General features: G+C 41.2%; 2 protein-coding genes across 3 annotated transcripts; one reads left to right on the top strand and one right to left on the bottom strand.

Moving 5' to 3' along the window:
• Positions 1 to 7,456: 7,456 nt before the first annotated feature.
• On the bottom strand, positions 7,457 to 13,775 carry FAM217B (family with sequence similarity 217 member B). 2 transcript variants are annotated; one of them, XM_072349895.1, is made up of 5 exons: positions 13,648 to 13,775; positions 12,539 to 12,745; positions 11,755 to 11,857; positions 11,581 to 11,666; positions 7,457 to 11,221 (listed from the first exon to the last, which is right to left on the bottom strand). In XM_072349895.1, exons 2-5 carry the CDS (start codon positions 12,631 to 12,633, stop codon positions 10,033 to 10,035), a joined length of 1,473 nt encoding a protein of 490 aa, XP_072205996.1. In that variant the 5' UTR covers positions 12,634 to 12,745; positions 13,648 to 13,775; the 3' UTR covers positions 7,457 to 10,032. The 2 variants fall into 2 exon arrangements, with proteins under 2 accessions (XP_072205996.1, XP_072205998.1); XM_072349897.1 differs by having other exon boundaries at positions 12,544 to 12,745; positions 13,648 to 13,699.
• Positions 13,776 to 14,634: 859 nt separating this feature from the next.
• PPP1R3D (protein phosphatase 1 regulatory subunit 3D) lies at positions 14,635 to 19,744 on the top strand. The gene has a single exon (XM_072349894.1). The coding sequence runs from the start codon at positions 14,635 to 14,637 to the stop codon at positions 15,544 to 15,546; it is 912 nt and encodes a 303-aa protein (XP_072205995.1). The 3' UTR covers positions 15,547 to 19,744.
• The last annotated feature ends 1,447 nt before the right edge of the window (positions 19,745 to 21,191 follow it).

Below are 21,191 nucleotides of genomic sequence, written 5' to 3'. Positions count from 1 at the left end.
TGAGAAATCCTCTCCACTGTAGATGGAAATAAGAACTCACTTGTCACTACTGCTTTCAAATGAATTTCTAAATGAAAATACCTTTTATACTGTCAGTAATGTAACGCAGAGATGACAGGTTCTGTTGGCTTTCCATCAGTTACAGTCTGTGTCAGCAGCTTTTCAGGATCTGAAATACGCTCTGGTTTCCACACTAAAAGCCTATTTTTTTTTATGTCGGCCTTTTCCTAGGAGCAATGGTGAGTGCTTGTGCCTTGTAGTACATTTGCTGTTCTCTTTTCCATATAGAAAGATGTGTTGTGTTCATAGAAAAATGTGTTGGTAAAGCTTCCACAATCAGCTTCTTTTCTTTTCTGTGTTGCTCCTAATTGCAGTTCAATTAGACAGGTTGATGGTGTTTTTATCAATCTAAACCAAATTCCTGGCAAGATGTCAGGCTGACCTGGGTAGAGTTTGTGTTTTATGGTAGCCTTGGCTACAGCTAATGTTTCCTGAACTACGTGTTTAAAAATAAAAATGCATTATTTTCAAATGTGAAGCTCCTGTCCTTGGGTAGATAGAGGCTATTCTGTGCAGGAGGCAAATATTACAGGAGAAATAAAATCCTTCCACAGAAAACTTGCAAAATATGTTGGAATCATAGTAGTTCTATGTCTGACTGTTACTGCTTTCATTATGGTTCCAAGATGTTCCCACAATTTAAAGACTAATATATCTTCTTTCAGGTACTATAATGAAATATAAGATAATGGTGGCCCATACAATATTTGTACTACAGTTCATTGACGTTTAACTGAGATCAGGAAGGAAGGTCCAGTCACTGCGCAGTTCTGAAAGAGATAAATATGTTTAATATTTTTTCTTCTCTTTCAAATAATATGCTCATTTCTTATAATCCTGGACGTTTTACCTTTATCTCTTCCTTGGAGCTGTTTCAGAACTTAGAAATGTGCAGCTTGCCTTGCCAGCCGTGTACAGATCTTCCTGCAGAGCTGAGCTATTCCAGCTCACAGCTGCTGTGCATCAGCACTACCAACCCAGTTCCCTGTAAGGAGGGGCTTTGACTCCAGCATTCTGTTGGACTTGGTAAATGGGTGGGGAAAAAAGAGATGAATTTGGAGACCATCAGGATCCTTTTCAGCAGGGTTTGACCCAATGTCCGTGGAGAGTTACTTGTTTAATTGCATTTCGCCACAGTTTCATTTTTGGATGATACCCCAAGAGCAACAGCCATCATATTCCAAGTTAATACATTTCATACTAATCCCAAGGACACTCTTATTGTAAAGCACTACAGTTTGACACTGTCAAGTGTCTCCTTGAACCACAATGTGGGCATTTAAAAATGTTGAAGGAAGAGAAAGAAACTATTCTCTCCCTGATTTTTGTTCTTCTCTGAAGTATCAATTACTGCCCTGTGCAAAGCACCTCCATTTTTAATGGACCGTATAGGTTTGCATACTGAAAACACATCTTAGAGTATGTAAATTGCTTATGAGGGAAGTTATGTATTCAAAGCCAGCTGCAAGGATAAGTCCCCTTTTTGTGATCATAAGCGATCATTTGTGGTGTGAATGGATTCTCCCATACGCACTACGGTTTTAGAAACTATCTGGATAAAACAAACTTGGATTTGCAAACTAAATAGAATGAAATGAGCTACACAGAGAAGAAAACAGAGGGGGAAAAAAAGAAGTGTAGACATATTTCTCATCAGGCATTATTACTCTCTTGTCTCCGAAACAAAGAGAAATAGAACTCTATCTAATGGACATAAACTAATCCGAAAGAAAGATCCACAAATATCTGTTCAAGATATTCGTATTAGTCTCCTCAACTTCCTTTTTCTGAGTACTTCTGCATGGCCATCGAACGGTACTTTCCTTGCAAGATGCTGCTGAGGAAGTCTTAAGGAAAGAAAAACCCTCTTTCCCGTTGACCACATCAAAATATAAGCTTTAATAAGGGGATTTGTTTTGAAACAGTGCACTCCTAAAGGGCCTTTTTCGTTTTCTCTTTTTGCTACTGGAAGGTCCATAACTGGCTTAGGTGTGCCATCTTCAGGATAACTGCGGAACTACCCTTCTGCAGGAAAGCAATTGAGAAACATTAGTAATTATCAGTGCTCTGGAATAATTTGCTAATTGCTTCCCAGAAGTGATTTTCCTTCTAATTTTATAGAATTTATAACAAAGCAAAAAAAGTTCTGAATTATTAATAACGTATCATACTTAGCATTTATGAATAATCAGTAGATTGCACCAAAAGGTCTTTGTAAGTGTGGTCCCAACAGGCAAAGAAGAAATGTAGAAACATATCCTTCAGAGTAACACATGCTTTGTGAGCCTGAGACTCAGTTCACTGCCCATAAGGCAACTGGAAAGGCAGGATGCTACCCCAAGACTCAAGCAAATTGATGCTAGATACTGGAGTTTTTCCAAGTACCTTTTCTTTCTTCAGAAATACACCACTCCATAAGAAACACACCTTCAGGCTAGAGTTAAGTAATTATAGCAAACGTGCATTATCTTATTCTAAACCTCAAGAATTTACCAGGTCAGCATGCTGTGTTTTGCTGGCAGGGCAGGAACACTGAGGTTTCCATTTTGAACTCTTCTCATTGCTTTTGAAAAGCATTTAAATAATGGGAATGTGAAGGGCAGGAATGGCACAAAGATGTGGTGGTGCAGCAGCCATGTCCCTGTACTCTGTGTTTTCTCTGTGTTCTCTGGCTTTTCCCCAGGCATCAGTTTTCCAAATGTAATTACAGGATAAGATGGGAAACTACCTTAGAATGGCATCGTTCTCTCTCCATTCTCAGATTTCAGCAGCATAGCCTGACAGATAACAAAGAAAATGCTCATTTTCTTGTTCTGTAAAGGTAAATCATAACTTCTGAACTGAGTTCAGAAACTTTTCCAGTACCGCAGGTGCTCCTTCATTTCCCCTCCTTCCTCTCAGCAAACAGGTACTGGACCCCTTGCCAGGCCCACGCTTTATATAACATCAATCCAACATTCTATTTCTAAGCATACATGTGAAATGCAACAACTCTTAAGACTTTACTGGAAGTGACTAATTGTAGCCCACTCAGCATGTGGTTTAGTCTTTGCTGGTGAAAACTCTTCTCGCTTACTTGTCTTTTAAATTACTTCTTTTAATAGCTTAACTGGGATAAACGTGTCCTTCAGAAGGGAGAGATGACCCTAAAATGGCTCAGAAAAGACGCAATTACAATTCATACTCTTCAGCAGAGCAGAGGAAATAGCAGGCAGGGAATATGTTTTATTTTTGAGACAAAAAGATCTCATAGATTTCATTACTAATGTGCTGACACGCATTCTCTGTAGGGTCTTCCTGTGATCAGTCTCTCTTGTTTCCTTTTAAACTCGGAGGCAGAAGCTTAGCTCCGGTGTGATTAATTTCCCCTTTCCTGATTATGTGTCATTTACTTTTAAGCAAGGTTTTTTTATAACTGAGGCAAAACAAAGACAAAGATGAAGATTGTGCGGTGATAAACATTTGTGGTGCTGGGACTCCCACTGACTTGGGCACAGCGGGGGCCAAAAGTAATGGGGATTCACAGGCATCGTGATTAGACCTCTCACTGCGAACAGGTAATTGAAACACTATAGCCCATCACCAGCATTTAGGAGGTACAGTGAAGATACTTGCTTTAAAGCACACTCAAACTAGAGGCTTCTTACACTCTCTCTGTCATTATGCATGAACAAAGCTCAGGCCATCAATACTGGATATTTTTGTTTGCATGCACAGCGCTCCTGTGATGCTACCCTGGAACTGTTCCCTCAGGGAGGGCAATTTTGTGCAGTGATTTCTATAGGCAATGCATGAGCTGTCTGCTTGGCAGTGGGGGAGAACTTGGGGGGGGGTAGGGACACGAGCAGAGGGGCCTTGAGAAGATCTCATTGAACGCTTTGGTGCTTGTAAACATGACTTGCTGTAGACTCAACAGAACTTGTAAGGAAGATGTGTTGTGGCTCTATAGCACACTGTTACATGAACATTACACACACACTTTCATTACTTCCATTATTATTTTTAATCTTGCATATTTTCAGCAGAAATAGCAGAAGAGAATTCTAATCTTACTGATGTCATTACAATTGCAGCCATCTAGCTGTTGGCACTGCTGTGGATTTAAAGTCTTCCATTCAGAATGATACGTTCAGGGCAGTCTCTTAAATTAGTAATTTACTGTGTAAAGAGATCCTGCTGCTGGCTTTTAGGGCAACTGAGCTGCCTCCTATTCAACTCCATTCTTCAGTCACAATTGACTGAAGTTTCTAGCTTTGGATTATTAGTGAATAACATAATGTTGTGTATTGTTTAAGTAAACTTTGGAGCAGAACAGCACCTTTGATAGCAGGCTTAGTGCATGCCTCAGGTGGAACGTTTTTCTTTTAGCACAGAAGTGGAACAGAGCAAAGGTAACAGTGATTAATTCCACCTCTTACTGCATGCATAATGGCATGGCAGGACACTTCAAGTCTTCATTCCTCATTTGTGTTTTGTAACACCAACAGCCGCCATGCTGGCTATTGGCCACTGCATGCTGTCAAACACTTACAAACCACGTTATTTTATTTAAAAGTGGCACATCTGTAGGAACCATACAGTGAAATTTCACCCCGTCCCTTCTTTACGATGCTACCTGTTTTATCAGTGATGCCATACCTTCACCTCCGCCACCACCTTCATTACATTTGTGATGTAATAACGCCAACAGCCAGTAGATGCCAGCATGAGCACACCAGCGCTAAACGTGTGCCTGTTGCCCAGTTTGGTAAAGGTAAAACACATTTACCTTTTACTGAGGTTCCTTCTCTTTTAGGCACCCCCAAAATGTTTTCTGCTTCACTAAATCCATAGCAATGTAACTTCTCTAAAACCAGCGTCTTTTGGTACAGGGGAAAAAAAAGCTGTTATTGAGGGATGTTCTCAGAGCAGCTGCTGTTTCTTCCAGAAGCTATCTGAAATTCAGGGATGAGAAAGTAGTGAAAGAACTGACAGCTCCAGTTCTGCCCAGCTGAAAGGGAGAAACTTTCAGGCAATCTGTTCTCCCACATGCCAGACTGAAGGGCAGAAACCAGGACTGGCAGGCTGTTCTGAGGGGTTTATGAAAATGACTTATTACAGGAAGAACATTTAAATCAATAGCTGTAGTTTCACTGCATTACAGCTATTCCAGAAGAAAACCAAATATTTCTCCATTGCCAGATGGAACAGAAAAATGGAAATGAATGGATTATTCTGTATAACTTAGATGGCTTAAAGCAAAGCTCAGTCCTTTGGTGTTTTGGTGTTCATCTATGAGGATTTGTGGATGTGGATGGGGCTGTATCACCTGTTTTTGTTTCTGATTGTCATTTTCTTGCATGATTGCCCACAGAGGGGCTTTGAAATGCTTAAAGATTACAGAAATAGTAAAGCAAAGAGACTTTCAGAAGTAGGAAATTCCATTTCTTCCTCTTTGAATTTTTCCCTCCATTTCCTCCTTGATTAGCGTGAGCTGAATATATGAATGCACAGAGTGTGGAAATACTTAAAATGCATCTATGCACCTATACCATTAATACAGAATGTGGCTAAAAAGTACCTCTGCAGGCATCTACGTGTATGCCTTTGCTGTCTAATGGATCTAGTTGAGACTCTAACAGAATATGAAATGTATTGATCAGTGTGTTGAAAAATATGAAAACTGAGTATGATATTTCCATCCATTTGGTGCCTTAACGGCATCATTACAGAAGCAACTGCCATGTGGAGTAGAAGCAATTATTCACTTTTTAACCAGCTGGCTTGGACAGCAGCAGGAATATGGCTGAGGTCCCTGAGTGAAAAGCCCATTGTGCAATAAAGACATTTTGTACCAATAACAAATTCAGAAGTGCCATCTTGTGGGTAATGAAAAAACTACAGCTAAGTAACAAGTAGGCAGCATCTCCTTTTTAATAGAGTAAATAGGCAATAGCATTAAATTAAAAAATCACTTTCCAATGAAATTTCCAGCAAAAATAACCACAGAAGCTTTGAATAAGTAAAAGCAAATTATTCCAACATTCAAAACCTGGGCTCCAAACAAACTGACCTGTTTTAATTGTTTGTCTTGAGAAACCCCACTAATAATTCCAGTGGGAGCAGAAAAAACTGAATATGTTTCAAAACAGGGCCAAAAACAAGTACATTACAGGCAGTTAACATAGTATACAATTGTTAACTATATCAGTTCCAAAAAAGATCAGCCAAAATATTCAGAACCTTCTAATGAGTTCCTTTAAACAGGAAATACAAAAGTCACCTCAGTCAACGATAAATGACACAAAAGAAAGGACAAAAGAATGATGAGATTGCAGCATAACAAAGAAGGCTGAAGTCAAACAAGACCTTTAAGTCCAGGGATATAAGGATAGTTACCCTGAGCAGCATTATGCCCCTCTTCCATCACATTGCACAGGTCAGCAGCAGATGACAGAAGGGGCAGTAGAACTGCAGCCACAGCATCCTGGAGAGGCACCCATGGGAGGTGAGAGCTCCTTGTTCTGGCCACCTGTTTGTGCTAAACTCAACTTAGGAAAAAATACTGCTGAATCTTTTGGCCTCTTTCAGAAGTACTATAATTCCACTACACTGAATTTGTACCAGCAAAGGTAAAATCCCGTTTGCAAAGAAAAATGCAGTCCACTTAACCAGCAAGTGGCCATCCCATGATTCAGTATGCTGAACCAGCAGCAGGGACTGATCCAACAGTTCCTTCCTATGCTCTTTCACTTGTGATGCCCCTCTTCCCAGGATTGCCGTGCCTTGCTCATGCGGTAACAATCTCTGTTTGAAGCATAACTTCTAAGGGAGTAACTGCCAAAGCTTGATGTCTGTGCAGATAACAAAATGAAGATCTGGAGGCATGGTGCAGAAACATCAGAACCATTGTCTTCCAACTGAAAGCTAGCACAGGCTGTGTAAGAGTGCAAAGGGGTGAAACCATAGCTGACCACAGCATTAGACTGCAGAGACAGAAGTAATGGAGGAAACAAGTGTCTCGAGATCAAAAATGGATTTGTTTAAAATTTCTTTCCATTATACATTAAAAATATTATACAGCAGTGCTATAGAAAACCATTTATATGTGCTGCAGCAAAACTGTTTGGTTACATCTTTCTAAATAAGTAATTTCATTGAGAACAAGAGCCGTTCCTAGCTTATACTTGTGTAACTGAAGTAGAATCTGAGTATTTATTTAAAATGCAACCTGAGGCTATTAGTTTTGTAATAAATCTTTAAAATATTTAGGGGAAAAAAAACCACTCAATTTAAATATCTCAAATCGTGGTAAACTTGTTCAAGAAGCATCTTCAGAGCTAGACTGAAAGACACGTGAACATAGGAACATATTGCTAAATGCAGTGAAAATACAGAAACAGCCACACAAACGCTATGCTATGGAAATATTTTAATTCCAAATGGAATGTATTTGATGGAATAAATATGTCTGCTATATTCTGTTTCTAAAGACAATGCCCATCAATATATAAAACCAAAGAAAGATAAACCATAGTCTTCTTTATGGAGGGAGCTCTTTTCAGCTATCTAGGCCCAAAATACAGACAAGTTAAAATGGAAGCAAAACTGGTGCTGGATCAATTCCAACACTTGCAGGTCTCTCGTGTAAATAATTATTTTTGAGGTAAAATCAGAATTTCTATTTCTGTATGCAAACAAAGTAGACGTTACTGTGTAAGTATCAAATCAGTGAACAAAAACTATCATGCAAGATGAACTTTGTTTGTGCAGACCACAGCCAGTGCTTAGTGATGAACAAGCACACATTTATTTTCAATGTCAGTACTACTTCTGCCTATTTAATTTTTAAAGTCTCCAGCAACAGATTGGCATTAGATGTGCATGAGACCACAATACATTAAAACAGAGTTTTCTAATTCCTAGGTCTGCAAGAAAAGAAATTCTCTGCCAGTTGAGTTTGCTCTGGCCAGAGCTGACTGAAACACTATTTGCTCTTTAAGGAGTTATCATGCAAAACGTGCGTGTATCTTCATGCTTTCATTGTAACCTGAGGAAGCACCAATATAAAGCGACATGTCAGAGGAAAATTTTGTATACGCTAATTAATATTCAGTGTTATAATAATACACTAAATTAATTACTGCTTCTAAGAAAATGTGTTTAAAAAACCTGCCATTCTGATTCTGCTCACCTTGCTTTTGGAGCTTAGCTTACAATAGTGTTCTAAAATAGGTACCAAAATCATCCTAGTCTTACTAATCTTAATGTAAATCAGCAAAACTTTACTCATGAAGGCTTGTAGAATTTGGAAGAAGCTTGAAATCCGGACACTGGATGCAAAACCCTTTCCATCTAAAGAGTCTGCATCAAAACAAAAGGATAAAGCTGTAACATAAGTATGTGCTAATGCTCTGCAGCTGCTGGTATTTGAATGCCATCCTGTACGTTTCTCCACACCTCTGACACAGCCAATGTATTTGATCTTTGAGAACATCAGATTAAGTTCTACTTTAATTGCATAGAGCAGAATGTAGAAGCAACTACAATTTATTTTAACGGTATCCTAACAAATACTGCATATGGATATATAATACAGTATATTAAAATTGTTTCCTTCATAGATTCAAAATTTTATATTTGGTCTCCACTAACTAGGAAAAAGCCACTAAAAATATTTCTTAAGTCTATTCCTGAGCATTGTTTTTGTGTAAAATACTCTATAGCTTATTACTACATTTATTAATATTCTCACATTTTAAACTACATATAAATCCATGCTTGGAGATTTTACAAAGCTGAAGACCTACTAGGCACAATGAAAGAACAGAAACAGCTAAGCATCTTAAAACCAAGAGAGATGAGACAAGTGCAGTTGAACTATGTACATAATATATCCTTTAGTAACCGATGGTTTTTAATTTGCCATCTGAAAGGGAAGGATCCACTTGTAAAGCCCGGTCTGTCAGACCTCAGCTTACTTCTTAACAGTTCACTGTGGCTGAGGATGAAGTCATGGTGTTCAGTATTTCATTTAGAATTCAGACTTCAAAGCATTTTCTAGCTTTTCAAACAGAATAGCGTCCCTAGCAAAGAGCCTTCAAGCTCATCCCCTGAAAGTCTATTTTCTGGGTTTTGAGAGCTTACCAGTTCTGAACGTTAGGCAACAGATTGTGCGGTAATATTCCCATTTTGCATTAGTCATGGGTATCCATGTGCAATTTGAAGTTTGGTCATTTGCTCAAAATGACAAAAAGCATCAAGGTTTACAAAATGAACACAAAGGAATGCTGTCTGTAAACAGTGAAGTTTTCTGGGTATAAAAATACACATTTGATTGTATTAATCTGCCACTATTGAAGCTGTCTGCTCTCTAACAATTGTTTGTCTTTAAAAGAATCTTTTTAGTATTAAAATATTCCACTGCATTATCTCCATTCTTCTTCCTAGCAAAAAAAACCAAAAACACCCCACATCCAATTCATCCAAAAATTCATCATCTTCTATGAAGAATTAGTTCGACTTTGCATAGATAAGCTGCTCCATTGTTTTATAAAAACAATTGAGCCCTTTCCCATCAGAATAAAACACTATGAAACCTATCACAAAATAACATCTCTTCTAAAGAGCTCAGATCCTATTCTCTCAAATACACGAAAAGGAGTCCAGAAGAAACACCACAGACTTCAGCACACTTCAGTTGGTGCAAATAGGACATTTTATAACTATGTATATCTCTAAACTTTCATACTCTTGAACAATTGTCAATGTGCTTAAGGAAAGACCAATGGAAGACACTTGCCTTCAGGGAAAAGATTTCCTGCTGGCCTTGCTGGCTTAAGATCAAATATATTGAAATGAACAGCACTGACTTAGAACCATGAATCAAAAACATATTTTCTCAGAATCTTCCTATGAAGATAACATGACCCTTCTGCATTGGCCAAACACTTTCTAGCAGTCAAGAAACATCAACATTTACAAATAAGCTCTTCACTTAAGTTTCCGTGATGTCTGTTTTGTGCCATTTGTTTTTATTTTTCTGTCCCCTGCTGGTTTCTTAGAAGGAACATAATTGTTAGCATTGCCATTTTTCTTTGTGTTTGTACATGCATATGTTTTTAAGCCTTTGATGGGAGCAGCTGAGCCATGAAATGCTGGCGCTTGCTTAGGGGGTCTGATATTACCAACACTTGGAATTTTAGAATTGTTCTCAGACGGCTGCATATTGAGAAGCTGTTGCTTTGCAGTTGTTTTCTTCAGCTCATTTCTTACTTCACCAGATTGTCTCTGAGAAGACATTGCATGTCCCGTTCTCTCAGACAGTTTCAAGTGACCTGGTTGTGAATAAAACTGTCGGCTTTCTTCACAGTATGGATCTACCCTGTGACCTGAATAGCACGTGGGGAGTTTTGTAGTACTTTCCTGGGGAACCATTTGTTTGTTAGGCAAAGGGCTAAGCAATGCTTTGCATTTGCCAGGGCTTTTTAGGGTACGTATGGAGGTGGGAGCAGTCTGTGGTCTGGCTTTGGCTGCCTTTGCTTTCTCATTCTGTACAGTCTGCATTTGCAGCCACTCCAGCTGCAAAAGGCGATCAATGTATTTCTCAAGAAATCCAGTTGGCTTTGGTCGAAGTTCAGATCTACCTTCTACATTAACAAAGATGGCCAGTTGCTTCAAGTCCCATGAATTAAAAGGAGGTGGCAGGAAGTCTGGGTAGTAATATTCTGACTCTTTAAAACCCGTATCAGGCACACGTTCCAAACAAACTGGATCAATTTCTTCAGCTCTGAGTATGAGTTCTGGTGGTGTGCAGGGAGATGGAGGAATGGGAATCCTTTCTGAATCAGAGAGATCACTGGCACTATCATCTTCAGCATCTTCTTTAATAATTTGTACAGATTCAAAATCTAGAAACATTTCATTCACAGATGCTTCTGGCCATTTAGAGGAGCAGGGACCAACTTCAGCAACATATTCTTTGTGATTCTTTTCCAACTGTTCTTTTTTACTGCAATAAAAACGTTGCACTGGGACATCTTTAGCCCTGTAGAAGCTACCTTGTGTGCTGCCTTTTGGGGCAGGAGGAATCCTGTGCAGTAAAGATTCACTTTGCCTTGCTTCTGGGAGACTCCTCTTTGACCCTTGTGTTCTGAGCTGTGATGTGCAAACACTCGTGATCCTAAATAAAAAGAAACACATCCTGTGAGAATAAACTCTTTGGAACACCAGTGTACAAACTTCTCGATTCCTCCCTTAAGGATATACATGAATTGAGCTAAAATTTGCAGGAAAACTTAGTAAGTTAATACAAAATACTACCTAGCCTTGAACTTTTGCTTTATTTCAATCCAGTTTTGCCTGAGATCCAGTATAGCAAGTTTCCACATCAATAACTTAAACCTGTTATCCTCAAAAATGCTGAATTCCGAGTGCAGTGAACTCAAAGGCAACAAAGTGAAGCCAAGTTTTCATAGCAAGCATTTAAATGCCAGCTTGAACTGTGTACAAATTAAACAGACAATCTTAACATAGAATTACTGTTTTGACTTAGTACTGTCATCTGGTTGGTTTCTTCCCTTCTTAATAACACTTGGTTGGTTATCATCTTGAGCGTCACAGGAAGCCTGAAAAGATAAGAAAGAATATGATGTTATTACAAAAGCTGCCATAAACTTTGTACCCCTTTTCTATGAAAGAACTGCCATGATTTACCTTTTCATTGGTACTTGGGACATTTTTGCATAATCTTCCAGGTGATTTCACATGAGAAACTGATTTCTTTTCTCCTTTGGTGCTTGGGTGGCTTTTTCCAATACTGTAATGATTGAGCATTAAACACAGTGTCACACATTAATAGAAATGTTTGTGATCATCAGAATAGAAATGCAATAAAAGTTTCAAGAAGAGAGAGTTGGTTGCAAACAGTCTTAACATTCATAGTAACTATGCTTTTGCTTTTTATACAGCTACTATAATACTACATTTTTAATACCATTACTGCAAAATACATAATTGAATTAGATAATTTATTAAGAGAGCTTAGCCTTCATATGGAAACTTCCATCAGAGGATCCCAAAGTTCCTTTTGAATATAATAAATAGTAAATATTAATTATTAATTGAGATAGCATGGAATACTCTTGGTCCCAGTGCACTTTAACAAAATTAATTATACAGTACGATAGGAATGCCACAACAAACCTCGCTTGCCTTTTTCATTTGCATTGTCTCAACAAAATTTAAACCATTATTCTTTATTATTTGAAAATATGTATTTTTTAATCAAATCAAGAGTTTATAAGAGAGTGAAGTTTTGTGCCTCAAGCAGTGCCGCAGTCACCTCTGTCACTTTGTGACCTGCACAGTCAGAGCACACACTCATTTGTGCCATTGAGGATTGGAGAAGAGGATGAGAATTTGAACTGTGCAGTCATGCACTCATCACCTCTTCTACAGTACTTTCTATAGCTAGAAGGAAAGAAAATAATGTCCTTACTTTACCATTCCTTTGTGGTTTTCATTGATTTGGCTTTCCTTTTTCTGTGCCTTTTGGTGCAGTAATAAAGGATGTTCTTGAATGCCTGGTCCCATTATTACACTTTTAAAGTGGTATCTACATCTTTTATCTTTACATAATCCTCCAATGGCTCCATTCTTTCTGGTCCACACAGCACAGTGTGCCAAATGCGAACATCACCACGTCCTGAACGTGAACAAAAACCATGCAACATGATTACTAAAGCAGAACAACAAACACGAATTAGCTACCAAACAGCACTGGGATGCACCACCCCATCCCTCAGCAGTCGCATATTCATCTCACACCAAGGCCGCACTCAGCACCAGCAGCAGGTTGGCCTGGAGTGCTGCACAGCGCACTGCTCACCGCCAGCTGCAGAGATGCAGCCGCTCTGCAGACAGCACACAGCCCTGCAGCGAGATGAGCTGGGCCAGCACCGCTCAGCACACCCAGCACCTCTCAGCCCACCCAGCACCGCTCAGCCCACCCAGCACGCAGCCTGCAGGACCGTTGCTAAAGATACAGAAAAACATTACGACGTGCAGCAGCGTTAGGAGAGCTACTTTTCACAGCGCAGTGAGCCCTTCATGTTGTTCTGCCTGCAGTGCATTGAGCGGAGCCGAGGATCAGTCAAACAGGGATGGGTGTTTCTGCATTCGCATGTGTCCGTGTATCAGATGCTTCGCTGTTCTCCCCAACCAAGCCTCTCGCTGCTCATCCATCCCCACTAAAAATAGCCGCAGCAGAGCACGCAGCATTCCTTCATCTTCCAGAAAGCTCACTCTCCTCCCGGGGCTGCACAGATACAGCTCCCAGCAGGTGACAGACGCTCTGCACCAGAACACCCCTCTACACCCACCCTCAGTTTTGTTGCAGTTCTACAGATTGATTTATTGTTTAGATGCGTTCCCGTCTATTATTCACGTTTATTTTGACACAGTCCCGTTTCTCACTGCTTCTGCTCTCCCCAGGACAAAGCCCAGCAGGACACGCTGCCTGTTTCCCCATCGATTCGGACCTCCGTGTTTCAGAGCCGCCCGGTCCCACCAACCCCTCAGCGCTACCGCCTCCCAGCCCGTCCGTACCTGCCCTCCGTCCAGCCTCCACCGGCATTAAGGGCACCCCGAAGGCAGGGATGTCAGGCGGCGCCTGCGCATGCGCCTGGGGCGGAGCGTATTGGCTGTTCAGTTTGATGGGCAGGGAGGCGCGGCGTGGGCGGGGAGGTCGAGGTTCCGCGCAGGCGCCGTCGAGCGGGCTGGGCGTGAGGGGTCCGTGCGGAGAGGGGCGCGGGTACGGCCGGGCTGGGGCTCGTGCTGCGGCTGCAGCTGGGCACTGATGTGGGCTGTGCAGACCCCGGCTGCCGATCCCTCCCCTTCCAGTCACGGTACCGAGTCCGCTACCCCGGCCCCGCCCGACAGCCTCCTCACGCCCTCCAGCCTGTGCAGCAGCCTCAGCTCCGGCTCGCTCCCTCCCGACAGCCTCCAAGCCTTCCCTGGCCTCTGCAGCGGCCGCGAGTCGCCCAGCATCCAGTGCGACAGCCTCGAGTGTCCCGGGTGCCGCTGCAGGAGCCTGGGCTCGGTCAGCCCCTGCGAGGACAGCCTGCAGACCCGGCTCGCGGCGTGTAATGGTCCGGGGTGCTTCGGGGTGCCCCGCTGCAGCCCTCACGCACCCCGCGACATCAGTGACAGCCTGGAGTCCTTCGGCGCCCAACACGACAGCCTCCAGTCCGTCCCCAGCCTGTGCGAGAGTCTGCGGTCCTCCAGCGTTGCGGGTGACAGTCTTGAATCTCTTTCCAGCCTGAGCAACGGGTCCGCCAGCCTGGAGTTCACCAGCCAGTGAGCCTGCATTCAGCTTCCCCACACAACGCTCCGGGCTCTGCTTTGCTCTCAGCTGCTGTGAGAGCTGCCTGTTTTCTGCCTTTCTTTGCAGAAGGCTAAGTTGTTCCAGCTTACTCTCCTCAAGCCAGGGCAGTATCCTCAAATCCTCACTGTCTGTGGCTTTTTCCCAAGTTCCATCAGAGAGGCAGTGCTTGGCACCAGCAGTGTGAGCATCAGCACTGCCACCAGTGAGCAATGGAGGTGCACGGTCCTCGGAGGAATCGCAGCTACCTGTCTGATCTCTATGAGAACATGCTGCGGGCTCAGGGGGCACCAGGACAAGGACAGCAGCAGCCCTCGGTGGTACGTCCAAGCAGCAGCCCATGTCTCGTGAGCCATACGCCAGTCAAGGCAGCGGCCCAGCCACATCAACCTCAGAGCAGCACTTCCAGCAGCTGTGATCCAGCACTGCGGCCTATCATCCGCCGCCGAGCAAGGTCTTTGCCTACAACACCTGAAAGAAGGAAGAGAGTGCAGTGTCAAGCTCCTGTGTGCCAGAGCCGCATGAACAAGGTGAGATTTGCTGATGCTCTGGGCTTGGAGCTGACTGAAGTGAAAGTCTTCCAGAAAGGGGAGGATCCTTCAATCCCTCTACATGTCCTTTCCAGGCTCTCCATAAACTCAGACCTCTGGTACAGCAACTTGGAGTTTACCATGCAGTGCTTAGTCCCTGATTTCCAGCAGCCTGCAGACAGCATGGATTTCTCTGCTCGACTTCAGGAGCAGCAGGTGTGTCTTGAACGAGTGACCAGTTCAGATCTGGGGGTCAGTGGCACCATCCAAGTTTGCAACCTTGCTTTTGAGAAACAGGTGTCTGTGCGATACACCTTCAACCAGTGGAAAAGCCTCCATGAAGTGTGTGCTCATTGGCACAGTAGTATCCCTGAGAAAAATGGGCAGGATCAAGTCGATGTTTTCACTTTTTTTCTCCCTGTGCCTTCTTTCCTCCTTCAGCTGTGCTCTGTAGTCCAGTTTGCAGCAAGGTATCAAGTCAATGGGCAGGAGTATTGGGATAACAACAAAGGCAAAAACTACAGCCTCAGTTGCCGGACTCACCCCCTCAAGATGCCTAGAGAATGTGAGGAGAGCTGGATCCACTTCATCTGAATGAAGGAAAGTGGATGCGGAACAGTTTTGCAGTAGTCTCAGCAACCCTCTCTTCATGGCATGGCTCTGTGCTCCTTTTTGAAGCCTACCAAACCTGGCAGTGCTTCACGACAGGCAGGTAGCCAGCAACCCGGATGTACTGTTCCAAACCTCTCAAAGCATAATGGGCCAAAATGTGTAGAGTTACATCTGCTGAAAGCCTGGGTGGTTTCTTGCAGTGTATGAATCAAGGCAGAATGGTTTAAAGGGATCCTTTCAGGTTATTTTGCAGAGATCAAGAGAAGTCACTTTATGTTGCTGGCAATATTCTAGATTGCATAGATTATTTCTAACAGATCTATTTTACTATTTTGTACTGTCTGTTTTTAAATGGGCAGCGTAGCTTTACTGTGTTCATTTCTATTTTGTTTATATTATCACGCCTAGTCTGGGCACTGCTCCAGTTACACACAGTTTGCATGGCAGGCACTGTAGGGAAGCACTTGCGTATATAATTGTTTTAAAGACTGTTACTGTGTTAAGTATTTCCATTAGTTTTGGAGTTGGAAAGTAGAGAAATGTTGTTATGAGCAAAACCTGCATGAAAATTTCCCACCAGCCCCTGTTTTCCTTTTTGTTATTGTTGTTATTATTACTTTCAAGTGCCTTATCTCCACTGTTTGCTGTAGGCAGGGGGAGTGCCTGTTACCAGAGTGTATAAAGGTACTCTGGTGCTTTGCAGGAAAGCTCTCATCTTGTTCACCTGATTTACCAATAGGCTTTTCCTCCAGGTGGTAGTGCAGGAGTTGTCCTTCTGTGGCTGCATTTACTAAGGAAAACTAGAGAAATCTTGCACTTGAATTACACTTATGCTCTTACACTCATACGTGAAATAGGTAAATTTGTAAATCAAGCGGATGTGAGAAAGACAATAGACTGAGTTTGTTACAGATCCTTGCAGTAGGATTCTAGAACTCTGAATCCTGGCTCCCTGTTTCCCAGCATCTCACTGCCATTGCAGTAGTAATTTTTGAATGGTCTTATCAGCTACTTTTGATTATAAACCTGCTGATCTCTAAGGCCATGTCCTTTGCAGCACAAAACAGGAACTTCAAAGCAAAACGATGTCTTTAATGGTAAATTAGTATTAAATGGGTCCTCAGATTATCTTCTACAGCAGCAAAAGCATAGCAGCACATGTACTGCACACCTGATACTTCTTGCTCTGTGACTTTTATTCTGTGGAATTAGTGTGGTTTGAGATTGGCCACAGGTTTGGTGACAGGCTTCAGTTTATTAAGTAAAAGATTGTCTGTTTGTTTTTTTCCTACATACTCAACACTTGCATGTAAAATTTATGGCATAAATTTTCCAAGCTGTCTGGGTGGAATTGTTAGAGCTGCTTTTTGGAAGAACTGTACCATGAAAATCAGGCCTTGTACTCAGACATCTAATTTTAGATTGCTGCTTATTCGTCAAAATCACAAGTGATTTTTCAAACCACAGTTGTAATTAACTCCTGGTTGATTATGTGCTAATGCAAAAAGTCCAACAAGTAATTCGGGAAGTGCAGAAGCACGGAGAAAATTCAAATGTTTGGCAACTTAATGTTACTAGTTGGGCTAAATATCAAAGCCAGGATTTGAAGTGAACGGGCTTCCCAGTTCTTTAGCCTTTGGCGTTCAAAGGAACGACTGATGAATGACGGCTCTTTGAGCTGCTTAGCGCCTCTTTCAGAGTACAGTGGAAACTCAGTTGTATTGGAAACCCACGAATTGTTTGTTTTCAGTCTATAATTTGGCCGTTTCTGTTAGTGACTGCTGCTTAAGTGCAATTTTGATTTCTTTCCTAAGTAAATGAAATGTCCGCAGATGATGGATTTCCTTTATATAGCTTACATAGCTGTCCAGTGTAGCAACAGAAATGCAATGTGTACTTTGAATGGCTTGTTTTCAGCAGGATAATTATCAGTTGTTGAATTCAGTTGGGGCTCGCAGGGTTTTCCTCTGAAAGCCAACTTCTAAGTATTACTTGCTCTTCCTATAAGCCTCCCTACCTTTGATAATTAATTTCGGTTTTTAACTTGTATGTATACTGATGAATTACCAGTGGTTATCTGTGGGTAGGGAACAGTACAAATAATCATTTCTTTATTAGCTTTTTGCATAAAAGAACTTTCATTTTCTACTTAACAGAATGTGAATGCCAGTGGTGTTTTAATTTTGTTTTGGAGCACAGTGAGGTCAAAAGTCCAAGCTGAAATTGTTTTGAACAAGTAATGCAACTGCTCTGTTGGGATATTTCATATCTGTGAAGACTTCATAGCCATTAAGACAGGCAGAACATTTCTGAGATTGGGGTGAGGCTGGAGAGTGATTTATAGCTACACAGATTTAAAAGACTGTGCTTTCAGTCCACCTGCATTATTTTCTGTACCTTAGTTAAAGGGGTAACTGTTGAACAATTGAGCAGCAGCTCTTTTGTCATAAGGGAAGGGGAACTGAAACTGCTCTTCCTCATAGGCCAAAAAAAGACAAACAGAAGAGATGGAGCAGTGCAAGAAGGGGCACTTCTTGTGCCCTATGGTGGGTTCTGTGTGGCTAAATGACATATGATGGTGTATGACATAACACATCTGAAGTTGTCAACCCAGATGTTCTCTACAGTCAGTAGCAATGTCGCTGTAGTTTGCAGACTGCCTTTATTGTGACAAACTGTGTCAGCTGCTGCAGGATGAGTTCAGCTGCAAAGGAATTCTCAGTGCTGTTGCAGATTAAATCAAATATCAGGTAGGGTGAAACACACCTTTGGTAACTGCAGAAGAACCATTCTTGTCATGAGCTGAACCTTATTTTGGTGAAACTTGCTCACTTAAGTAATTCCATTAATGTTTATTGCTTGTTGTTGAACTCCATAGAAGTAGAGTTTTACATATTTGTTAGCAAAGTAAAAAGAAAACACAGGCACATGCACACACACTTATGCACTTGTGCTGAATAAAAGGCACTATGTTGAAGTTTTACTCCTCCTTCTCCTCCCATCCCCCCAGTTACTGTATTTCTTTCCTGAACAAGAACACTGAACTGTCTTGCAGCACACTGTTATCTTCCTGCTCTTCTGAGACTGCTCTTTAATACTGTTAAATGGATGTTGCTGGAGCCCAATGCAATACTTGGTTTACTGATGTTCATATGCTGTTGCCGTCTTCTGGGAGAGAATCATTCATGCTAGTAAATGTCAGAATTTCCTTGTTATTACAAGGAACAAGAGATTATAGAGAGACCATCAGTTTAAAGTCATGTACGTCAGAATGTCAGAGAGGTGAGAACTGAATATCTCAGCAAACGAGTTTGGCTTGTATTGTCTTCCTTCTGTAACCTCTCAGGGTATTTGCACGTACAAAATCTTGAATAGTCAAGTGTTATTCCAAGTTTGCCTTTTATCCCTGCATGTCTTGCACTGCTGTAGAAGAGCAGACAGCAGCTGTTACTAAACCAGTTGCTTGGCCTTGCTGACTGAGTTGAGAATGCCTACATTAGGAAGGAACTGGCAGGGATCTCTAGATTCCTTCAGTATATGAAAAGCATTTTTCTTTAGGGTGCTCCTGAGCTCTTAGATATTCACACAGGTACCGAGTCCTGTCACATGGCAGATGAAATCTGTACTTGTTTTTTCCTGTCACATTCAGTAGTGAGCATCAGGATTTTAGTTGACAACAACAACAAAAGGTTTAAGCCATCAAGTAGTGGTAACATGCACCTATCATGAAGGCAGACTAATGACCACTTCACTAAGTTCTCAGGACAACTTGACTGCCTGCACTGTGTTCAAACAGCACTTCCCTTATAATGAGGATTTTGTAAAAGTGAACTCTTCACTAGAGTTATTGCCATATAATGCACTTTCAAAACTTGTATTTATTATAGTCATACAGTAAATTAATGTCCAGTAATCCACAGTTTCAAGGTCCTTTTTGTGAACAAATATGGAGTCCATGTAAATGAAAAGGTTGTCTTTTCTGATTATCATGTCAAGAAAAAAGTACGTTACACAGGATGTCAGTGAAGTACATCTGCTTAACAAAATGTCATTTTGTTTTAGTTGAGTTGTAGTGTTCAATTCATTTAAGAACAGTAAGGAAACTATGACTATTTTAATACAAGAGGTTGCAATAAAGCTTTTCACAGTTTTGTGTTGTCTTTGTGAATGGTAACTCCTCTTAACAGTTAAGAAGGCTCTTTAGCCAACATAGTACTGAGCTGTTACTTACAGGGTAACATCCTCACTTTTGGGAAGTAAGTTGGGTTCAATAGATGCTGAAAATGCCCAAACAGCACTTGAAAAGATTACACTTTATAGCTTCAAAAATGATTGTGCTGCTATTTGTTGTATGGAATTTGCTGCCATTTCACCTCATTTCTGTGCATATGGCGCCAGCAGGATTAAGATCTAATGTTAGAAAATGGCATGTTGTTGGTTACTCTGATATTGTTTTAAGGGAAAGAAAAAATGGTTCTCTTCGGAGCCCTTCCCAGAATTGCACTAGACTGTCCTTGCTGAGTTTGAGCTTCACAGTTACATTGTTTTTCCCTCCGTGTCTTTTTTTCTCCATTTTTATTGCTACATTTTCTCCTCGCAGACCAAGTGCTTTTCTCTTGGAAGCTTCCTGAAAATATGTGTACAGAGGGTAAGAGAGTGTCCATCCCTACTGTAACTATTTATCCCTCAGTGCCAAGCATTTAACCCATACACTTCAGGATGGGAATTACCTGTTACCATGTTTCTTCTAAAGCAAATTTGAGATGTTTAATAAGAAGGCATAACTGGTGATATGCCTTTATTAATGACTTTTTAATCAGGACTAATACCTTTAATATTGCAGTGCCAAAGTTGCCTAGAGGGAAAGATGGCTATTGCGAATCACATCAAATATGTGAAAATGTCTGTATCATGCTCAGTTGTTTAAGAATTTCAGCGTCACTTTATATTTTGAAACATAGAGATTGTGTTATAAATAATACATATAGATGCACAAAGGAGTACATGTGGTATCATAATGTCTTTGTGACACTTCTTTTCCTGTCCTACAGACATCAGTCAGAACTTATAATACCGCCTTCATCCTTGTTACTAGACTCACTAGAAAAGAGTATTAAGCACCACCTGAAGATGCTATCAGAGTGCAGACTGACCTGAGGGCAGTAAAGGAGAGTGGTCTTTGTCTTTAACACATCACTGGAAAACAATGTGAAGTTACTTTAGCTTGTGTTTGTGTGTGCATGCACATGCACCAATGCCACAATTTAAGTGTATTCAAGGGGTAGCTATTACAGTCCCTTTATTTCATCAGAAATCTTGACATCTGAATATCCAGTAATATAAATATCAATAATATTTCTTCAGCTGATTTTTCAATACTTTGACCAGACTTTTGCTGTGAACACCCAGTGAGGAGATTTGTCTTACAGTGTTATTTTTGATGTAGGTGTTATTTTTGTATTTGGTCACAAATTAATAGTGAATCTGAATTTATCCTATTAAAAATCCAGCTTCTAGTAATAGCAATACGCTAATGGTCCATTGTAAGCTTAGCACTTAACTGAGTTCAATGCTCATCAGTGCTCTGTGCATTCAGTTGTGTGCACTTCCCAGCACTGTCTCATAAA

The sequence above is a fragment of the Excalfactoria chinensis genome, chromosome 15, assembly GCF_039878825.1.
Source record: "Excalfactoria chinensis isolate bCotChi1 chromosome 15, bCotChi1.hap2, whole genome shotgun sequence".
NCBI classification, from domain to species: Eukaryota; Metazoa; Chordata; class Aves; order Galliformes; family Phasianidae; genus Excalfactoria; species Excalfactoria chinensis.
This window is presented reverse-complemented; position numbering and strand designations above follow the sequence as displayed.